At 46.6% G+C, this 22,447-nt stretch overlaps 1 protein-coding gene across 1 annotated transcript in view; it reads left to right on the plus strand.

Annotated features, from left to right (window-relative positions):
* The window catches only part of LAMTOR1 (late endosomal/lysosomal adaptor, MAPK and MTOR activator 1), a 102,549-nt gene that overhangs the window by 77,211 nt on the left and 2,891 nt on the right, over positions 1–22,447 (plus strand). The window contains exon 4 of the mRNA XM_078658628.1: positions 15,414–15,540. Within this exon, the coding sequence (XP_078514754.1) occupies positions 15,414–15,540 (127 nt within the window). The remainder of the gene's footprint in view (positions 1–15,413; positions 15,541–22,447) is intronic.

Raw genomic sequence — 22,447 nt, forward strand, 5'->3', positions numbered from 1 at the left:
AAGTAATGACGCGTACAGTTATAAACCATGTCAGCGACTCTGAATAAAACCTTTTTGAGCTTTTCAAATCTAACTTGTGAAATTCTTGTTCATTCATGCATCGATCAACTTTAGATTCCTGTAATTGTATGTTTTAACATTTTTCTTAACATTTACCAAACCTCACTGGCTCTTCAGTACCCTTCATTAAGAAAATACGTCATTCTTAACACTGAATCAGCTATTTATTTTTTTTAACTTACTTTTATTGGCGTGTTTCTCGAAAATGAAATTCAGCATGTGCCAGAATTTCTGTTTGTCCTGCAAAAAGGTTAGCAAACGTAGACAGCTACAAAAGCCTGAACTGCATGCTCAGACGGTCTCAACTTTCCTCTCTTTACTGAACCTCCAAAGGTCTGTTGCAGTTGGCAGGCCTAGAAATCCAGTGGTCTGAACAACCTCTGGACTTGGACAGGGATCTTCACGTACCAGTTCCACAGCATCCATAGGCAGTCTCCCCTGTCTTTCTGGTTCTGTCTGTGATCTCCTCATCAGTCTGTAGAACCCTCTAGTGTTTGTTGTGCTGTTTTATGCTTACACCTGTGGTGCACCTGAAGCTCTAAGCATCTCCTTAAGGTTGAAGGGCTGCCATTTTGGTTGAAGACCATTCCAGTTTCGGCCTTGCGAGAGAGTAATTTGTCTCACTAGTATTTTGTCGTCCGGTGTGCTGAGAGAGAGTATCACCTATTCGGTCTCTGTCACATATATTTTCTATTGTGATGTCCCACATGTTCGGACAAACACCCATTCAAGCAAAAATTGCAGTATTTTCTGCAGATGCTCAGAGAGTGTGTCTCCTAAACACTTGCTGCCTGTCCAGTCCCTGCAGGAGAAATTGTAATTCATGCCCTATAATGATAAACCTCTTACTGTACCCAAGTTTATAACGCGCAAATACCCAGGAACCTTTAATAGGATGGCGGCAAGTCCCCCAGAAGTATATTGATTGTACAGATCTGGAAGGGCCAGGTTAAGGTTCATAACTTGAAAGAACAAAACCTTTCCTGTCTGGAGTTTGTATATTTCATTATAGGACTATTTGGTATGAGGTGTGCTGGCTGACCAAAATAAAAAAGTTTTAGTCGCTACAAAGTTAGTGTAAAGAGAAATAACCCCCACAAGTAATCTAAACGGTTTAATACAGATATTGTTGTTCTGTAGGCTATCTCAAGAAGATGTAGTGGTTTCTGGTAATAAGGATGATCTCATTATATAGGCTTCCATGGTGACTTTAATATCTGACGCAATGTGTGTCTTATGCGTATGCGGTATCACGTTTACCTTTATTAGTCTGCATAAGGCTCTTTGGAAGGAATGCCAATAGGAGTTGAACCATCTTCTATTTTACTCATCCGCCTCCACCACACAATGAGTGCCTCCTATCTGCTGCATCAAGCAGCTGGTGATTGGGCAAAAAGAACCACATAAGAACCCGGGGTAAGGTCAAGTAGACCCTGTCCACAGTAATGGCCCCAAAAATGGTTGTTGTCAAGCGTCAAAATAGTCAAAAGTATAAAAGAAAATTCCTTGTTAGACAAAAAAAACTTTCATTGACCTAATTAGGCATAGGCAGGGAAGGGGTTTTCATGTCCTTCAGTACAGATTTCACTAGACAGCTGTTTCTCCTTCTGTCTGAAGAGCGCTCTGCTGCCAGTGATAGTAGATCTAAATGTTAAAAGATAGAAAAGTATCAAAGTGATGAATTGTCCATGCCCAAGCTCAGCAGATCCCTGTGCCCATCCTTCTCTTTCCCTGGGAATGTGCTTTGGCTATTGACCAGGCTGAAAGCTGACTAGACCAGAAAGAACAGAAATATTTCAGTTCCTTGCCCTCGGTACATATCCAGTGGTCCAAAGGCACGCTGCTTGGCCAGTCCTTACTGCCCCTGCTGTTCTAGTGATTTCACCTCGTCTCTTCTGTCCTGTATGTGCCTTAACATGATTATGTTCAGAGTGCACCCTCTTTGAGCACTTTAAGTAAAATAAATACATTAACTATGCAGAGGGAATGAGCTGGAATAAATATGTTGTAATAATAATAGTAAAATCTATAGAGTGAAACTGCTAATATTTTTTGTGCTTTCAGAATCTAAGTCCAGACTTTTTTGTAGCAGCCATTTTATTGAACAGGTTTGAAACACAATTCGTCAAGCAGGTTCACAATCCTTACAAACACTGAAGCGCAACACACATTCATATTAAATTCTACACTTGTGGAGTTTTGTGTACCACATAATTGAGGTGCCTTTCTGATTGGTCTGATGCCACTGTGACTCTGTTGCAAACATTGGGGAAAAAGCCTTTAAAAGTTTCCATCAGCTTTATAGAAATACTGCACCAGAACATCTGTACTGATTGTAGGGAACTTGTTTTGCAGATGCGTTCCTGTACCAGAGATGCACTTGCTGCATCCGGTTATATGAAAATTACATTCTGGTGGGTTGGTTTTAGAAGTTGTAGTTCAAGATCATGAAAAATACCCCTCTTTGGTCTCCCCCACCCAATGTAACCTAAACCATCCAGGTTGTCTGAAACCTTGCATTGTCCTTGAACCACAGCAACACCAGATGTTGGAAGCGTCGGGCATTTTGGTATGTAAGAGCTAGTATTGCAAACAAACAAAACCATGCAGGACTCCTTGTGCCATGAAAGAAAATGAGGTTTGCACTGAGACCCTCAAAGGAGTTTACTAGTTAGAATATGAGGAAGTATACACTGGAGAATGATGGGAGCCAGTTGCCATTTGACACACAGATCGGTTCCAATAGATAATTACATTAAGGGATGCCCACTAAACCTACCATGACAAATACTTGACTCCACACTTGATATGCCTGTACAAACCCATATCAATGGCATTTGCCTCAAGGCACATGAATACTGGCCTTAAAGACATTATTGAAATCTCCGCCCCAACATCCAGTTAGAGGTAACAAGCTTCCTTGAACTGAAACTCCTCCTTCTGTCACCCCATGTCCTCAGTTGCCGTCTTCAAGACAATTCTTGAGCTTAGCAAGACTGGCCAAAAAGTTGAAAGACCACCTCTCCAAGAAACGGAAGATGCCACAGGTCTTGGTGCAATCCAGACACAACTAGGAACCTATGAAGTATTCGCAAGAGGGACTGGAGTCAGAAAAAGGTACAGATGACCGGAAGATCTAAAGTGCAGTCCAGAATCAAGATTTGATCTAGACTAGAAAGTACCCATCAGCCCACTCAATAGTGGAACTTCGTCATCTGGGATTTTCAGTTTGAAAATAGGTGTCCCAAAAGCACTTCCTCATGAAGAGAATGAGGCTAGCTCCGGACCCAATGGCTGCACCTTCAGCCAGAAGAGATGACAGAGTCAGAGGCTGATAGGGCTTAGTTGCAGTGCTCAAAGAAAGACAATGTGAAGAAGAAATTCAGGTGATTTAAAAATGCCTATCTTGATGTCAAAAAGGAAACTTTATTGGGAGTGCCCATCAAGATGGTATGATTAAAAACAGAGTGATAATAGCAGAATAAATGCTTTGCTGTTTATCATAGATGTAATTTGGTCAACATGTTTCAGCCTTAAGAGGCTTTCGTCAGGACCTATGAATCACTACTGCAACACTTACTTTGTGTTCTGTGAATAACAAACTACAGACAGTCTTACGGACGCTGTGTCTTCTCCCCAATCTTAGGGATGAAGAGCCTCACCTCACCTGGCGACAGCTCAGGCTAAAGGAGGCCACGCACTCTCAGTCGTTACCTCGGGCTTATTCTGAGCCGAGGCTCAGAATAAGCCCGAGGTAACGACGGAGAGTGCGTGGCCTCCTTTAGCCTGAGCTGTCGCCAGGTGAGGTGAGGCTCTTCATCCCTAAGATTGGGGAGAAGACACAGCGTCCGTAAGACTGTCTGTAGTTTGTTATTCACAGAACACAAAGTAAGTGTTGCAGTAGTGATTCATACGCACTCTCCGTCGTTACCTCGGGCTTATTCTGAGCCGAGGCTCAGAATAAGCCCGAGGTAACGACGGAGAGTGCGTGGCCTCCTTTAGCCTGAGCTGTCGCCAGGTGAGGTGAGGCTCTTCATCCCTAAGATTGGGGAGAAGACACAGCGTCCGTAAGACTGTCTGTAGTTTGTTATTCACAGAACACAAAGTAAGTGTTGCAGTAGTGATTCATACGCACTCTCCGTCGTTACCTCGGGCTTATTCTGAGCCGAGGCTCAGAATAAGCCCGAGGTAACGACGGAGAGTGCGTGGCCTCCTTTAGCCTGAGCTGTCGCCAGGTGAGGTGAGGCTCTTCATCCCTAAGATTGGGGAGAAGACACAGCGTCCGTAAGACTGTCTGTAGTTTGTTATTCACAGAACACAAAGTAAGTGTTGCAGTAGTGATTCATAGGTCCTGACGAAAGCCTCTTAAGGCTGAAACATGTTGACCAAATTACATCTATGATAAACAGCAAAGCATTTATTCTGCTATTATCACTCTGTTTTTAATCATACCATCTTGATGGGCACTCCCAATAAAGTTTCCTTTTTGACATAAAGATAGGCATTTTTAAATCACCTGAATTTCTTTTTCACATTGTCTTTCTTTGAGCACTGCAACTAAGCCCGATCAGCCTCTGACTCTGTCATCTCTTCTGGCTGAAGGTGCAGCCATTGGGTCCGGAGCTAGCCTCATTCTCTTCATGAGGAAGTGCTTTTGGGACACCTATTTTCAAACTGAAAATCCCAGATGACGAAGTTCCACTATTGAGTGGGCTGATGGGGACTTTCTAGTCTAGATCAAATCTTGATTCTGGACTGCACTTTAGATCTTCCTGTCATCTGTACCTTTTTCTGTTCTTTGTATATTTTTTGACTCCAGTCCCTCTTGTGAATACTTCATAGGTTCCTAGTTGTGTCTGGATTGCACCAAGACCTGTGGCATCTTCCGTGTTTTGTAAAGTATAGTTGGGGGACAAGGTGCGAACAGGTCTTTAAACTATTTCCCCTCAGGCCCATACTCACTCTGTTGTTATATGCACCTCTCCAAGAAGACAGTTGTTGATCCAATACAGAGCCACAAGTCTGGCCTCAGCCCAAGGTTTAACAGAAAGGGACCCATTCCGATCCATGGTCCATCCGTGTCCCGGTATGACTTACTTGTACCCTGGAAAAGTATGAAGTTTCTTCACCTCAAACATTTTTTGTGAAGGGGCTATTTTTCTAGACCGTTGAAAATGTTCAGTTTGGAAGCATGTCCTCTGTATAACATCGACACCTTCTCCACCTCTGGGAGAAGAAAGTTGTCCAGGCAGTGGAATCCCCTATGCGTTCAGGGATCTGTAAGGTCAATTGAACACATCCTGTTTTCCCACTTTCGCCTCCATAGGATTTAGATCAGGAGGCCCAGTGTAATGCTTCTCTGGAATTAAATAAAGAGCATGGTTTTTAAGGTGATGCATTAAATCATTAGATGAATTAACTATATGGAGAACTATACTAGGATCCAATTAGACAAACAGCACCCGATGAGACTTCTTCATGTAAAGAGGGAAAGGAGGAAGAATAAGATCTCCTCTATCAGATAATAAATAATAATAATAATCCACATTTGTAAAGCGTGAACAATCACCCGTAAGGGTCTCTAGGCGCTGGGAAGATTAAGCAAGCTATTGCCCAGAGTCACATGGTGCTGGGCTAATCTGCCGCCGGCACCGGGGATCGAACTGTGATCCCCAGATGCCAGAGTCGGTCGCCCTGGCCGCGGCGCCACACCTCTCCCCTCAGACAGTGATGCAATGTGTGATAAGAAATACGATCACATCTCCCCGGCTCTTAAGGATCTGAAGTGGCTCCCCATTGACCGAGCCAGCTCCCGTACAGCCTGCCTCACACACAAAGCCCTGCACACAGGCAAACCAGAATATCTGGCCAACAAGCTCAAAAGTGCCGGTCAGTCAAGGAACCTCAGAAGCTCCAACACGCTCCTACTCATTCCTCTGAAATCCCAGAAACACAAAACATCCAGTAAATCCTTTGCGGGTAATGCTCCCAAGATATGGAACCCCATCCCCCCCACATATCAGAATGACCGCCTCCTTCCCAAAATTGAAGATGTTACTCAAAGCCCTCTTCCTTGAGCGTTCTGGATCGTATTAAGAACTCCACGTTTGACTTTGAAAGACCATTATCTCTGCGATCCCAGAGCCGGATGACTTGCTTTCGATTCTCCGCCCTGTTTTGCGCTCTTGTTGCTATTGTACAGACTTTTACTTCGCCCATGTGCTCTCTGCCCTGTTCTCCGTCCTCACTGTCTTTCTGATGCCTATTTGTACTTGTTGTTAAGCGCTCTGATACCCTCGGGTCCAGCTAGCGCTATCAAAACTTTAATAAATGATCACTTTTCTTGAGCACATAATTAATTCAGTTTCTTTGGATTGCATTTACTGAAAGTATGAATTACATTCTTTTCTGCTCTGTTATGTATCTGGTAAAAAAAATATATGCTGGCCGTATCCCATTCATTTCACTTCTGACTGTGTATTAATTTATCAAGTACTTACTAATCATGTGTGAACCATTGTTCTTTGTAATTACCAAGACTGTACTAAAGGGCGGTTTCGCCATGTATTGACCGCAAGTATAAAGCTGCTCCTTTATATCCATGGTGGTACAGTCGTACACTAGGCTCACATGCAGTACATGTTCTGAGACTTCTGTTGAGGCTTCTCCAAGCATACGACAAAGCAGTGGAACAAGGCTGAGAGCTGTACTGGGCAATACATGCTCCTAGGTGGCATTGGATAACACTGCTATCAAGAACAAAACGAAGAACTGGAACAGGGAGGATCGTGGTATGGGCAGTGCACGTCCTGAACTCGGTTCGGGGGGGGGGGGCTAGAGGGCGACTGCGGGATGGCTGGCTAATCAACCAGCTCCGCCGGATGGACCATAATCTGCTGAAATTCACGCTACTACTGCTACGGATCAAAATACTGACGCCGAAAATCGTGCGGCGGAAAGACAGCGGCGCACAATGGTATGCATCTTAAGGCTGCACTCCAAGTGAAACCGTGGAAAATCTGTTTGAAAAGGTTCCTGTGGACTGCGGCCGGAGCGGGCAGGATGGCGGCTGCCGAGGAACTGATACCGCGACCGGCATCTGAAATCCCCACACAGGCCAGAGCAAGGTAAAACTTGTTGCCGGAATACAGATCTGCTACGCGGCACTGCGGCATAAGGGGGAAATATAAAGGCTACCAATTTGACCGTGCAACAACGTTCGATAAATGGTCATAGACACTGTTTGGAGTGGCGGTTATTAGTTGAGTTACGGTGCCCGCCCAAACTTCATATCGGCGCTTCGCCTGCATAACAGAAGGAATTGTGTGTCTGTGATAACTTAAATTGTGGTGACTAATGTAAACGCCGCAAGGAGTGACATGATTAAGCACGGTTGCGTTTTACAGGAATTGGAAGCCTACAGGCGCGAAAATGATAGCAAAGATGGCGACACCCTAGGTTCTACAACTGAATATCGGCGCCAGGATTGCAGCTGCTGCTAGGATAGTACTCGCACGAACTGACAGGTTATATTGCATGACTCGTAAATAATTTAAACGATCTCTACGCCCCCTACGATCGCGATCTGCCTGCTGCAGCGATACTGATAGGCGCTACTGGTGGGCTTTGGGACACACGGAGGAGCGCGTAATATATGCGCTACAGAGTGCATGAACGAGCGACGCTATTGTACACGATTGTGCCTGGTTACACGCTGAATAAGCTCAATATCGATACACGCAACAACAGAAATGATCCCAAGAAGTAACATGGCGTCAATGCCAACTTGTCATCACTATCGTATGTCGCACCATGACTCAGCCTAAGCACAACCAACCAATGCATCACTACCACTGCATTAAATCACGCGTTAATATGCAGAGTCAGTATCTGTAAGTGGCACACAAGAAACTGTAGAGGAATCGGAGCTTCACGACAAAGGGACAGTGGCAAACATTCCTCACTACACGTATTGTAAATATGTTGGGAAGCAGGCGCGGCATATTCGACCGCCGTTGTGTGCTGACTGAGCGTCCTGGTCATAAGGACAGTACACATTGAGGCAGGAATTCGCGCAACCATCCCCCAATCGCCACCTCCACACGCCTGACTCAAAAAAGGCGCGAATCACTGACCAAACTTCCAGAACGACGCCCGGGCATTCACCAGGCGATACAAACATAGCTGCAAGTGCAGCGGAACCTGTGTTCGACTCTACGACACTCACTGTTCTGCAACTCAACACTGCTCCGTGGGGCGCAAACAACATACCATGCCTGTGGATCGGGAATAACTAATAACGCCAACGCACCATCACACTAACTAGTGACGTATTGTCAAAATGGGGAAACCCGACAAGCAGCAACCAACGATTACCTTTGAGAAACGGCGTGCTAACAGGGGACAGCACCCGCACTCAGACACTGAAGCGGAAACCGAGCAATCGACACCCAAGGGTATGGAGGCAATGCTAAAAGCAATACAAGATAGCCTGCAAGACATGCACGGCAAAATGGATCACCTAACGTCACGCATGGACACCATGGCAGCAAAAGTAGATCATCATGACGAGCGGCTAGACGAAGCAGAGACGCGGATATCTGCAGGGGAGGATTCATCGCGAACAAACGCCTCTAAATGCACGGGTTTCGAGAAGATTCTGGAGGTGATTTGATCCAAGTCAGAGGATTTGGAAGCGAGATCGCGCCGCAACAACGTGCGCATAGCGGGCGTACCAGAATCAACAAACATGGGCAACATAGAGACTTATGTGGAAGACATGTGCCTAACTCTATTTGGTAAAGAGAAACTATCTCAAGTCTTCATAGTGGAAAGGGCACTTAGAACATTGGCACCACGTCCACCTCCAGGTACGCCACCGAGACCAATAGTGGCCCGCATCTTACACTACCGCGACAGAGACGCAATATTGCGTATGGCTCGAGAGCAAAAAGATCTTCAATTTCAAAACAACAAACTCAAATTTTATCCTGATTATACGCAGGCAGTACAGCAAGCTCGTCCACACTACTCACCACTCCTAAAGCGGCGAACGATTTCATAAAGAAAATTCTCAACCACCGCAAAGAACGTCCGCGACAGCAGCAGGCCCCAGAAGATGACTGACTGCAGACAGTGTAGATGTTTTACCCCTGTGGGCATTTGCGGTAAGGATGGCTTGCTTAAGTGACACTGGCACCTTAACGTGCGTCGCACGAATGGGACGACAGAAAATGTTGACATATCTATGGGTAGGTCCAGGCTGTACCTAACTATGGCATATCAGTAAGGATGTAAACTTTATGGATGTAACACATGTGATATTTGAACTACTCGTTGCATGAACTATAGTATGGCCACAACACAAATTGCGATATGCCTACGGCGACAGAACTTATACACTGTGGGAAAAAGCTGCTCGAAGACAGAAATGTCATACTATGTAATGCCAATAGTACATGCCTAGTGGGATGTGCTGCACCTACCCAGGGTTTATCCACTGTTATAACATGCTGAGTTTGTTTGAGCGGGAGGAGGGACAGTTTAACGTTAAGTTAATGTGTCGTATTTCAACCAGGCATAGTGTGCTATTCTACATATTTGCCCACACGTCTAGGTATGTTCAACGATATTTCTTCTTATTTTGGTAACAAGTATGTGGTCTACTACAATTTGCAGACATAGGCCGCTAAGAGTGACTACTTATGTAGGAATTGTGTGGAGAGAACACATTATAGTTTACCTTGCTTATTAAAGTTGTCGCTTTTGGTTGACATGCACCACAATGGTTTGCCACTGTATTGTCTACACCGGTACGTTAATTATGCAGATCCTACTAATGTGGTAAATAAGAGGCTTGTACCAACTGGTACCAACAGCCTGTTATGGTTTTAAGGTCATGTACAGCTCCAATCACAATATAAGGCTAACGTCGTAATAGGAGCAAACTGGCCAAAGACTCTAACGCAAACTGTGATGGCATGAACTACGAATACCACTCTTCAAGGTCAGTGGTGCTTATCTCCATAATACAACATCACCGACGATCACTGGTTCTTGGCTGTTAACAGGATGGGGGGTAAAAGATGAGAATGTTTAACCACAAGACAAATATATAGATATTGCAGTCTACATCCATACCGTACAACCAGGTGCTTTGAACCACATCGATAGCCACAAGCGTTAACTGCTTTGTTTGGCATGGCACAATATACTGGACACTGCGGCAACAATAATTACTGTGAAGACGTATCCCACCTATCGTAAAGTACTTAAGGAGGATTACAAGTCTACATACACATTGCAGAAGCTGTAGTGATACACACCATACACCAATGGTATAAGTGGGTAACCAGATACACAGCCATGTATATTACACCCACTTGAAACTGGGAACAACATTATGTTTGTAAAACAGGTGTAGTGCGGATGGTCCTGTGACATTACTACATATCAGAGATGATGCCGACCCTATACGCCGACCAGATCTGTAATGCCGTAATACCGTAGCTGTATAACACATTAGTGCCGTCCACATCCGCTAGTCCGGATGGGGATGTGTAGCCCAGGCGGACCCCCAAATAGGTGATCCCCGTCAAAGTTTCTATGCAATTGGGTTGTTTACTGTGGGTATGGCATCGGCAGGATTGGGCTGCTGTTGTGGGGTGGGGGGAGGTAGGGGGGACTGTTACTGTTATTTATAGATCAGACTACTTGAGATGCATTGCCTATACCCAACCGGAACACTGTTATCACAATGTACACAGAAACCTAATACAATATTACTATAATATGCCGTGGACCCTCCAGTGTCTGAGGGTGATATCATTACTAGATGCTAGGAGCAGTGTCGATGACTAGTACTACCTTTCTGCACCGAACATTAAATGTCCTGTCTTGGAACATCAGAGGTTTTACGAACCCGAAAAAAATACGTCACATATTCGCTTGTCTGGACAGATGGCGCATTGACATTGTCATGTTCCAAGAGACACATGAATCCCCCCCACTCCTATGCACTGGTGGGGAGGCGATGGGCCGAGTCGATGCATTGCTCCAAATACTCATCCTACGCCATGGGAGTCTCTATTCTGGTAAAAAAAGGCACAGATTTCAGGACTGATACGGTAACATTGGACAATAATGGTAGATACGTGATACTAAAGGGAACAATTCGAGGCCGACAGATAACGATGGTAAACACATATGGCCCCAACATAGACACACCGGAGTTTTTTCAGGACATCTGGCAACATCTAAACACTGATATTGATCAAACACTACTATGGGGAGGCGACTTTAACATAGCGCTAAACGACGAAGTTGACAGATCAGGAGACACGACAGAACGCCACACACGGGCCAGAACCAAACTGCTAGATATCATACACGATCTGTCCCTAAGAGACATATGGAGAGAGCGTAACCCGGAGGTCAGTGAAGCTACACATGCCTCAGTACAACATGGTAGCTGGTCAAGAATAGATTACTGGCTAGGTTCAGTAGACGTGTTACTATGGACCCACGACATAACACACATGCCCAAAACATTATCAGACCATAACCCCGTCAAACTGTCATTAAACATCCCGGATTATATACCACCGCCATACAGTTGGCGTTTCAATTCAACCGCTCTCACAGATCCCCTATATGTGGACACCATTGGGAAAGCGATTGATGAATACTTCCGACTTAATGCCGCAACCACAGAAGACTCTGGGCTTCTATGGGAAGCATTCAAGGCAACAATACGAGGGGTTTGCATCGGCCAACTGCTGGTATTCTAAAAGACATCAGAACACAAATTTCGCGTTGTGAATCCTCACTCCGAACATTAGAACGCCAATATGAGCTGACCCCGTCTCCAGCCATTCTAAGTACAATTAGAGACACACTCACCGAGCATCAAAAATTTGCAGCAGAAGAAATTAAGTATCTAAGCAAAAGACATGTGGCTAGAACGTACGGAGAAGGTGGCCGACCAGGCAGAGCTTTAGCTACTAAAATATGCACTGGGCGCAAACCACATATAATCACAAAGGTTGTTGGGGCAGAGGGAGTAACACACACTGATCAAGCAGGCATACTACAAAGCTTCGTACAAACCTATCAGGACCTATACACAACGCGACCAGTTGCCACGCAACGGGAAACGCTGCAATATCTGGATGACATCGCTATAGCATGGTTGTCTGCTAATCAGAGGCAGTATCTAGCCCAACCACTAACGAGGGAGGAAATTAAGGATGTCATAAAGTCACTACCGAACGGCAAGGCGCCGGGCCCAGATGGGTTCACATGTGAATTCTATAAAACATTCAGTGACGCTCTGTCTCCATATCTAGTCGACATGTTCGGGGAAGCACTAGAAGCGCAGATACTTCCAGCCACATTGCGCGAAGCGATGATAATGGCGCTCCTCAAACCGGGTAAAGACCCGGACGCCTGCCACTCATATCGTCCCTTGTCCCTGATAAATGTAGATTCCAAAATATTGGCTAAAGTTCTAGCTGCCCGTTTACAACCACTCATGACCGCACTAGTCCTCCCCGACCAATCGGGATTCATCCCATCTCGCAACACCACGCATAATACAAGAACACTATTTGCTACAGCGCATTACCTCACACCGACCACGAAAGCAGCAGCAATCATGCTAGACGCTGCGAAAGCGTTCGACACCATCGAGTGGTCGTATTTGATAACTATTATGCACAGGATGGGCTTTCCCAAGGTTTTTATTCAATGGGTGCAATTACTTTACACCAAACCAACAGCTAGAATTAAAATAAACTGATATGTATCGGAAGCCATTAATATAGAGAGAGGAACGAGGCAGGGTTGCCCCTATCTCCCCTGCTGTTCGCCTTGACACTGGAACCACTAGCCTGCATAGTAAGACAGAAACACCACCACCTGGCAATTCAATTCCCTAGCAGACCACTGCATATATCGCTATATGCCGACGACATGCTATTATACGTTAAAGATCCGTCTGTTAATCTGAACCCACTCTTAAGAGTATACATAAAATTTGGTGGGTTTTCGGGCTTACAGATAAACTGGGATAAATCATCTATATTTCCGTTAACTGATTCCACACAACAATACACGTCTGAATATCCACTAGAATGGCAGACCGACCCTATAAGATATCTGGGCATTTGGTTTCATCGTGACCCCGAAGTGGTCATACGAACCAACTACGGTAGGGCAATTGACACTCTAGAAGAAAGGGTCAAGAGATGGATCCAACTCCCACTGTCACTAGCAGATAGGATGGCAATCGTAAAAATGGTGATACTCCCTAAACTCCTATACCTTTTCAACAATATCCCGATTCAACCTCCGCGGGAGGTATTCAAACGCATCACGACCATGGTCCTGCAGCTAATATGGGCAGGCAAGAAAGCGCGCATAAAACTAGATATACTAACACTGCCCGTTCACAAAGGGGGTTGGGGCGTACCAAACTTTTGGTTATACCATCTGTGTGCTCAAGCCCAGTACGCAACACACTGGTACCACAACACCCCATATCTAACACATGTGGCGGTGGAAGAAGGGGACGCTGCTCTAGTCCCACTGGATGCCATAATCACGCACATAAGACCCCCGCTTCATCATAATGACATAAATACGATAGACACTACGAACTCAGCTTGGAGAACACTAGGCCACATGATGCGCAAACTACCACTCTATGCTCTGGCATTACCCCTACATCACCACCCCAATCTCTCTGTCACAAATGAAGAAGTGGGCATGAACATCTTACAGCAAGTAGGACTATGCACAATGGGTGATATCTATAAAGACGGTACTTTCATTACGGATCAAGACTTAGCCTTTGTTCAGAATCCGACAATGCTATTCCGCTTCACGCTTCACAGACTCAAAGGGGCGTTGAAACAGCACTACCCGACCTTCCCGGCAGAACCACTGACTCTAGATACCCTACAACTATTGATCACCTCCCCAAATACATCACATTTGGTTTCGCGTTTATATGTACAAGCACAGGCGGAGTTAGATCACAGGGCGACTAGGGCACTAAACAGGTGGAACGAACAACTTGACACTCCCCTCACGGAAAAAGAATGGGAAACCGCATGCACTCTCACGACAATGCTCACGCCAAACGGCAATTTACGTATAATCCATTTCAAATACCTTCACCTACACCAGGTATACTATACACCAGCCCAACTATATAAATATGGCCTGCGCGAGGAGTCGAGTTGCAAGAGATGCGGTCAGGACCAAGCGGATTTTATTCATATGGCATGGAAATGTCCGAAGATACAGGCCTATTGGGTGGTGGTGATGGAAAAACTGACAGACATGGTAGGGGTGCAACTGACATGTACGATCACGAACTGTCTCCTGGGAATACTACATAATGTAAAGGCCACGAAACGAAAATTCTGTGTAATAGCATTACTATTAGCCAAACGCAGAATCTCTATGTGCTGGGACAGCCCGAACACACCCCAAATCAAACAGTGGTTGAAAGACATGTCCTATTGTCAAGATACACTTAGTACATACGAAGAATCACTTCCCGCTAGATCCAGACCCAAGGATTACTGGACCTATCTCACGAATGACTTAAACACACAATTGGAGGATTGAACGGCACATGGCTTAATGACTACAATTGATATATAGAGGTTTCGACTATTGCATGTCATTTCTTTTGTAGGGTTGAGTGCGGAATGCTGTAGTGGGCTGATCTAGTTATGTTAAATAAGTGTTATTTAAAGGAAAGAACAAAAAAGTAAAAAACCGAGACCAAAAAAAAAAGAAACCTCAATAACGCGGCCGGCCCACAGTGGTTGTAGGCGACTTGCTGTGTAACCCAGCAACTGTTGTTTAACGTAAATGTCATGCTGCCGGCCTATCTAAGGTTGTGGGCAATAAGCTGTGTACTTTGAACGCATGCCAACAATAAATGTCTTGTTAAAAAAAAAAAAACTCGGTTCTGGTACAACCTGTTCAAGTGTAAGCCTATGATTTTAATTGTGGCACCACGCCGTAAGTACCTAGAGGTGGCTATATACATTAAATGGTCTCCATGCCCCATTATGGTGATTTAATCATTGTCTATGTCGGGGAGAAGTGTCCGGATGTGTTTGATCAGAGCCATCATCCTCCTCCCATGGTCTCTGACATTGATCTCCAGGCAGTTGCAATGGCAGAGACCAGCAAGAAGTAGTTGTCTCTCTCTCTCTCCTAAGGAAGGAAGCTCAGAGCAAGCCTATTTCAGTTTGCACATGCTGAAGTGGTCTGTACTTGTGGTCATCCTTGCCTCTAACGGTGGTTTCCTCATGTGTTTCTTTCCCCGATAGCACGAGGTTGGCGATGTTGAGTAACAACCTGACGGCTTGGAAGAAGCTACCGCCCTTGATTTCGCTAACCAACCAACCGCACCAGGTGCTCGCAAGCGACCTAGTCCAGTTTGCAGACATACAGCAGGTGAGTTTACAGGACGTGTCATGGTTGAACATTACACAAGTAATCAGCCAGCTTCTCCTAAGCAGCCTTGCAAAGAAAAGGAGCTTATCGTAGACTGGTGGTCAAAAACAAAAGGGGACATGAAACAGGAACTCCCCCACACTTTTCTTTTATTTCACAATAAGTACATTTAGCTGTAAAATGGGTATTTTTGCTGGACAAAAATGAAACCAAGCCACAGTAGTACCCACCCCTCCTCACAGGCCACACTCTGAGCTCAGTTGTTTGCTCTACATGTATTGGCACCAGTACGTTAAAGCTTCTTTGGCCGTTCCTTAATGACTGCATCATGGGGTGCTTGAGATGTACCTAAGGTACCTCCGTTTTTGGGCCATGTGACTTGGTGTCTTTAAAGCGGCTGCTCTCCTGCACTGCAATGAAAAACGTGATGTGTGAATGGTTGAAGAGTGAGATTATTTGGGAGATCCCTTTGCATGAGACAAAATGTCAACAGTACTTTACAACTGGTGTACTGTGTAACTGGTGAGTTGTGACCACAAGAGTAATACTTCTACTCCACAAAAATTAGTATTCATGACTAATTCATGCAGAGATGTAAATATTTATATTGAACGTTTTTCCACATGAAAACAGTTTCCCTCTGGAGGAACACCCCACGGAATATGGGTGCTTTTTCTTCGATTGTTACCCCAGAAAAGCCTGTTATTAATGCCTTTAACAACAGTACTTGTTTGTATACTTCCAGGCTGGTATGGTACCTGCAAAATGTACCACCATAAACGTTTCTGGCTGTTAACCACATTTTTCACGTCGGCAGCCTTCCACAGTTCCTCATTCTCTACCCTAACCCTTCACTTTCAATGGTGGAAAAAACACCCACCCTTGTAAAGAGACACTGAGTTTTGAAAGGATGTTTAAATATGATTAAGTGGGTGTTTTTCATTTTAAATATAATTTCTTTTTATTTGTCATTAACGTATACAATTGAATGCAGCATTTTAGACTGAGCACCATAGGTTTCAATTTTAATCTGCCGTACAGTGCAACTCAATTCCCCACCCAAATTCCTATTGCCGCTCTGTGACTCTCAGATGGGCTAGTAGATATTCCTCCCCAGTGTGTGTTCCACTTACTCCATATCTGGCCCACTTCCTGGGGGCATCCTCTATTGCTATAGACTGCTCTTTCCCTAATCATGAAAGAATCCACGTCCTTTACATTGTCTCGGAGTGTCGGCGTAATTTGGGCTCCCCAGAGTAGTGCTATGTTAAGCTTTGCTATGATCATCCCCAGTGTTGCCTATGTTAGGTCTTTCGGCCTAAGCCAGTTCCTTCCCAGATATTCAGAAGACCTATCTTCGGTTCTATTTCCAGGTCTCTCCTGCATACTCTGCTATTTTGTTGACCACTTTTCCCCAGCGTTCCTGGATCATTGGACATTCCCAAAGCAAGTAAAAAAATGTACCCTCTTGTCTGCAGGCTCGTTGGCAGTATATAGTGGCGCCTCTACTCATTTTGACCAGTGTGGCTCTGGGGAGGCAAACTCTGTACTGGATCTTGAGTTGGATAAGCCTTAATCTAGCAGAGATGGCGACTTCTCTAGGGGATTCGAGCGCTTCCTGCCAGTATAAACACAGCAAGGGCAGTGGTGGCAAGTACAGGAGCACATCAATCCTATCGAATAGACAAATTGCTGTCCATAATTAATTCCAAATCTTGGTGCCTCTCGAACACAAAAACATCCCAATACCCAAGGATGTCGCTGCACGGGAATTCCGCAGAGTTTCCGTGTTACTAGAGCAACAAACAATGCGTCTCAGCACTCTAAATGTCCATATTTTAGTCTATGCTAGTCAGCAAAAAAGAGTCTTAACTCTGTTATTTGAAACTGCCCACAATCAGGTAAAGCTTTCAATAAGTCATTCTTTAGATTAGTTGTCCCAACATTTTTTTTTAAATTATCCATGAGCGGTACTTCACATGATAATCAAAGGTCAAAAGGATCAAGTTTCTTAAAGCATAATAGCTAACATATAGTATCTAAATAAACAATGAACATAATCCCAGTGTATCCTCGATGTTTGAGGGATGATGGCAGCCGACACTTGTTTCGTTACATACTGTAACTTTTATTTTTTAAGTTATAGTATGTAACACAACTTTTTCTTTAAAGACTCATACAACTGGTTGGAGGTCCAAATGCAGGACAATGTACATCAGTAAGCCACGCAAAATGTACACGAGCCACGGAACTGGTGTAGCCACGGGAAGAAAACCCAACAGCGGTCCAAACCTCAACCACAAGGTGCCGTCACAAGTCCCCCCCTCCAACTTGGAACAAATCATGGCAGAAAGTAAAAAGACCCTGCAGGTGGATGCAGGCCTGGGTCCTGCCTTTGAGGTCTTGAGCAGCAAGAGAGGCCCCACATTTTTCACGTCCTAAGAAGAATCCAGTGACACCGGTATATCTAGCGCGGAATCGGTGACCTCACCGCTGGTGACAACCCAAACGGCGGATTCGCTCCTCTGAAGGACACATGCAACATCTCTCTTTCTCTCCTTCTCTCTCTCCTTCTCTCCTCTCTCTCGGTCTCTCCTTCTCTCTCTCTCCTCTCTCTATCTCCCTCTATCTCCCTCTCCCTCTCTCTCCCTCTCTCTCCCTCTCTCTCCCTCTCTCTCTCCCTCTCTCTCCTCTCTCTCTCCCTCCCCTCTCTCCCTCTCATCTCCCTCTCTCCCTCTCTCTCCCTCTCTCTCCCCTCTCTCCCTCTCTCTCCCTCTCTCTCCCTCTCTCTCCCTCTCTCCTCCCCCCTCTCTCCCCTCTCTCCCCTCTCCCTCTCCCCTCCCCTCTCTCTCCCCCTCTCCCCCTCTCCCCCCCTCTCCCCTCTCCCCCTCTCCCCTCTCCCCCTCTCCCCCCTCTCTCCCCCTCTCTCCCCCTCCTCCCCCTCTCTCCCCTCTCTCCCCCTCTCTCCCCTCTCTCCCCCTCTCTCCCCCTCTCTCCCCCTCTCTCCCCTCTCTCCCCCTCTCTCCCCTCTCTCTCCCTCTCTCCCCCTCTCTCCCCCTCTCTCCCCCTCTCTCCCCCTCTCTCCCCCTCTCTCCCCTCTCTCCCCCTCTCTCCCCCCCTCTCCCACCCTCTCCCTCTCTCCTTCTCCCTCTCCTTCTCTCACTCCTCTCTCTCCTTCTCTCACTCCTTCTCTCTCTCTCTCTCTCTCTCTCTCTCTCTCTCTCTCTCTCTCTCTCTCTCTCTCTCTCTCTCTCTCTCTCCTTCTCTCTCTCTCTCTCTCTCTCTCTCTCTCTCTCTCTCTCCTTCTCTCTCCTTCTCTCTCCTTCTCTCTCCTTCTCTCTCCTTCTCTCTCCTTCTCTCTCCTTCTCTCTCCTTCTCTCTCCTTCTCCTCTCTCTCTCTCTCTCTCTCCTTCTCTCTCTCTTCTCTCTCTCTCTCCTTCTCTCTCTCCTTCACCCTCTCTCCTTCACCTCATCTTTAGACAAAAATGTAAAGACTTTAGCCCCACTTAATAGGCCCAAAGACCACGACGGCCCACCGAACACCTAGACTCTGTAAGGGCCATGCATGCGCCGCAAGCTCTTGGGACGCGAAAGCACATGGCCCTCATAGTACGTCCAAACTAAACATTGTGCAATTGTACTAGTGTAATACTGGTTGTTGTATGTCCGCAGCATTGGGATAATTTCCCACCACAGTTGTTAACCTTCCCCGGCTCCTTCCCCATACCATAGTCAGACTCCCTAAGTGGGTCGACATTGCAACTATTCATGATTGGCTACACACAGGGCAGGGTCAGGGTCCGCATGAGGACTCCTCGACCATCCCTCACCGCTCATCCTCCGCATCCCATCATGACCCCAGTAACAGACATTAGTTTCATCACCCTCCATATCCGGGGAATGCACACAGCGAGTAAACACTATGCCCTCTATTCTTATATCAAGCGCCAACAAGCACAGGTAGCCCTGCTACAGGAATTACACCTCACAAAGGCAGAACTAGAACGACTGCGCAGGCCATGCACTTTTTGTGCTACCAAGTACTCTGTTTACGCGCGAGGGTTTAAGGTCGATGAGATGGCTCCGACCCGGGGTCGATGAGATGGCTCCGACCCGGGGTCGATGAGATGGCTCCGACCCGGGGTCGCATTTCAGGAAACCCGCAGGGTGGTGGACACAGAAGGAAGGTACACGCCCTTGGAGGGGCTCCTGGATGGCCAACCCGTACTAATAGGTAGCTTGCACCAAACATGGGGCAGGGTAGATTTTGGGACTCTGTCATGTTTCCTGGCTCAATTCTCAACATTGCCCTGGATCCTAGGGAGAGACTATAATTGTGTATTAGACATCTCCTTGGACATATCCCACCCTCCACCCCGCCCCCCACACGTTAGCTCACGCACAAATGGAACGATATCTGTCCTGGGTAAAACATTGGTCATCCATAGATGCATGGATAAATCAATACCTGACTACTAAGCGCTATTCCTTCCACTCCATCCCCCCCCAATCTACGAGTGTGCCTTGATCGCTTTCTGTGCACGCCAACAATTATACCCATGACCCAACATGTGGATTATCTGGGCAGGGTCCTGTCTGACCATGATGCGCATCTCTTGCCCTCAGGTGGCAACCCCCTCTACCTCCAGTCCCCACATAGAGATTACCACGAGATTGCCTCGAAGACCCAGTGTTATACCATGACCAGGAAAACCGTATTCAAAGCTATTATACAGCAAACGCCCATACGGCGTCCTCCAGGATGGGATACCTTCAAAGTGATCATTAGACGGGCATGTATTAGACAGATAGCATGGGTCTGCCTGACATTAAATCGCCAATTACTGGCGACAGAGGGCAGGCTGGCGGCCCTGACCAAAGCCATGGATGCTGGAAAGGCGTCACCAGCTGAAGTCTCAGAGGCAAAGACGTGTTATGCAAGAGCATTAGCAGATCTAAGAAGATGCAACTTTTAAGGTGATTTCCGCAAAAATACACCAGGAGGAGGACCAGGCTGTAGCACTATTGGCCTGGTTGGTTCGCCAGGACATAGCCATCCGGCACTTTACAGAGATACTCAGCCCTGCAGGGGTCCTGGCCCACTCACAGGTAAACATTCTGCAGCTCTTCTACGACTATTATGCTAGGATGTATGGGACCCCCTGGCAGGATTGCATGGGGTTGGTAGACCCATTCCTTGTCCCCTTGGCCATCCCCAAATCCCTGCAGCTGAAAGATCCTCCCTAGACACAGTAATCACATCCGCAGAAGTGAAACACACAATTCAAGCTATGGCGCGTGGCAAGGCCCTGAGCCTACACGGCCTGCCCCTTGAATATTATCGCACATACTCTACACTACTGGCACCTCGGTTTGAGGAAATGTACAGGGCGGCACTGGAGTGGGGGCTGTTTCCCAGGCTCGCTGCACGAATCCCTCTTGATATCATTCTTAAAACCAGAACAAGACCTGACACTACTGACCTCATTATCAGCCAATTACACTGCTATCTGTAGACTGTAAGATCCTGGCGGACCGTTTCGCCCAGGTCTTCCAGCACTAATGCATCCAGACCAGTGCAGATTTGAGCCGGGTAGGAACACTACCGGAAATATCCGCAGACTGTTCCATGTTCAGGATCCAGTGCAGGGCCACTTCCCCTACGCCGTGTGCCTGTTCCTGGACCTGGAGAGGGCCTTTGATACCCGGCCGTATCTTTTCTCAGTCCTCCAACAGATGAGTGGGCCCCAAACTATTAGCATACACAAATCTACTGTATACAAACCACACATTCCAAATACTCCTGGGCCGTTACATCTTGGCATCTTTCCAAGTGAAACGTGGTACAAGACAGGGGTGCCTGCTCTCCCCCCTGCTTTTGGCTTGGCAAAGGAGCCCCCGGCAATCCGTCTACGCCGAGAGGGGAAGGGCGCGGGGGAATCCCATTGGTAGGCACCATCCACAGCGTGTCCCTATACGCAGATAACCTGCTGCTCTGTGTGCGGGATATTACAATGAACCGGGACCCTCTGCGGGCCACTCTCAGACGTCGCGGCCGCAGCTGGGTTATAAGTAAACTGAAAAAAATACACCGTAAATCCCTTGAGTCCAGACCCCCCCGCCCCCTCACGGGAGGTACACGTAGGAGACGCCAAACTCCATTGGAGCTCTCAGGCTCCACGCTAATTTATAAACACTCTATCACACCCCAGCCGACCTATATGAAGGCAACCACTATAAGGCACTGACAGGCATAGGGGCCTTGTTGGATTTTTGGAAGACCCTATCCCTGGCCCCAGATGGTAGAATAGCCTTAGCGAAGATGATTATAGTACCTCTGCTCCTGTACCATTTTGCCAACATACCGATCATTCCTCCCAGCTCCTTTTTTCTGGGAACTAGATTCCCTGCTCAGCTCCCTCATATGGGTTAAGGGCTGCCAAAGAACAGCCCTCACAAAGATCCAGCTACCAATCGACCAAGGGGGAATAGGGGCTCCATCCTGGTGGCAGAACTCCAGCGGCTAGTCTTCTGGATAGCTGTGCTCCATCTGGAGGAAACTAGCTCAAGAGCCGGACCTCTGCCGATACCAGCACTTCGCTGCTTATTTCTACCAGGGATTCGCCCCACCTCGACAGACCCTATACAGGTAACAATAGCCTGCATGTGTATGTATGGATCCATTGTATGTCTCAAGGGGCTCCACTCTACACTCCCCTGCTACCTCTGGCCTGTCTACACCGGGGTAGAGAATACTACACAGCCCAAACTATGCAGACCTGGACAGACCACTCGCTCCTCGAGATGGAGTCCCTGTTTGCGGATGGCCAACTTCTCCCATTTGCTCGTCTGGCAGAGGAAAGTGGTCTCCCATGAGAGCCATTTCTCCTTCACAGACACATCCTCT

Source organism: Lissotriton helveticus, chromosome 8, assembly GCF_964261635.1.
Source record: "Lissotriton helveticus chromosome 8, aLisHel1.1, whole genome shotgun sequence".
Lineage (NCBI taxonomy): Eukaryota > Metazoa > Chordata > Amphibia > Caudata > Salamandridae > Lissotriton > Lissotriton helveticus.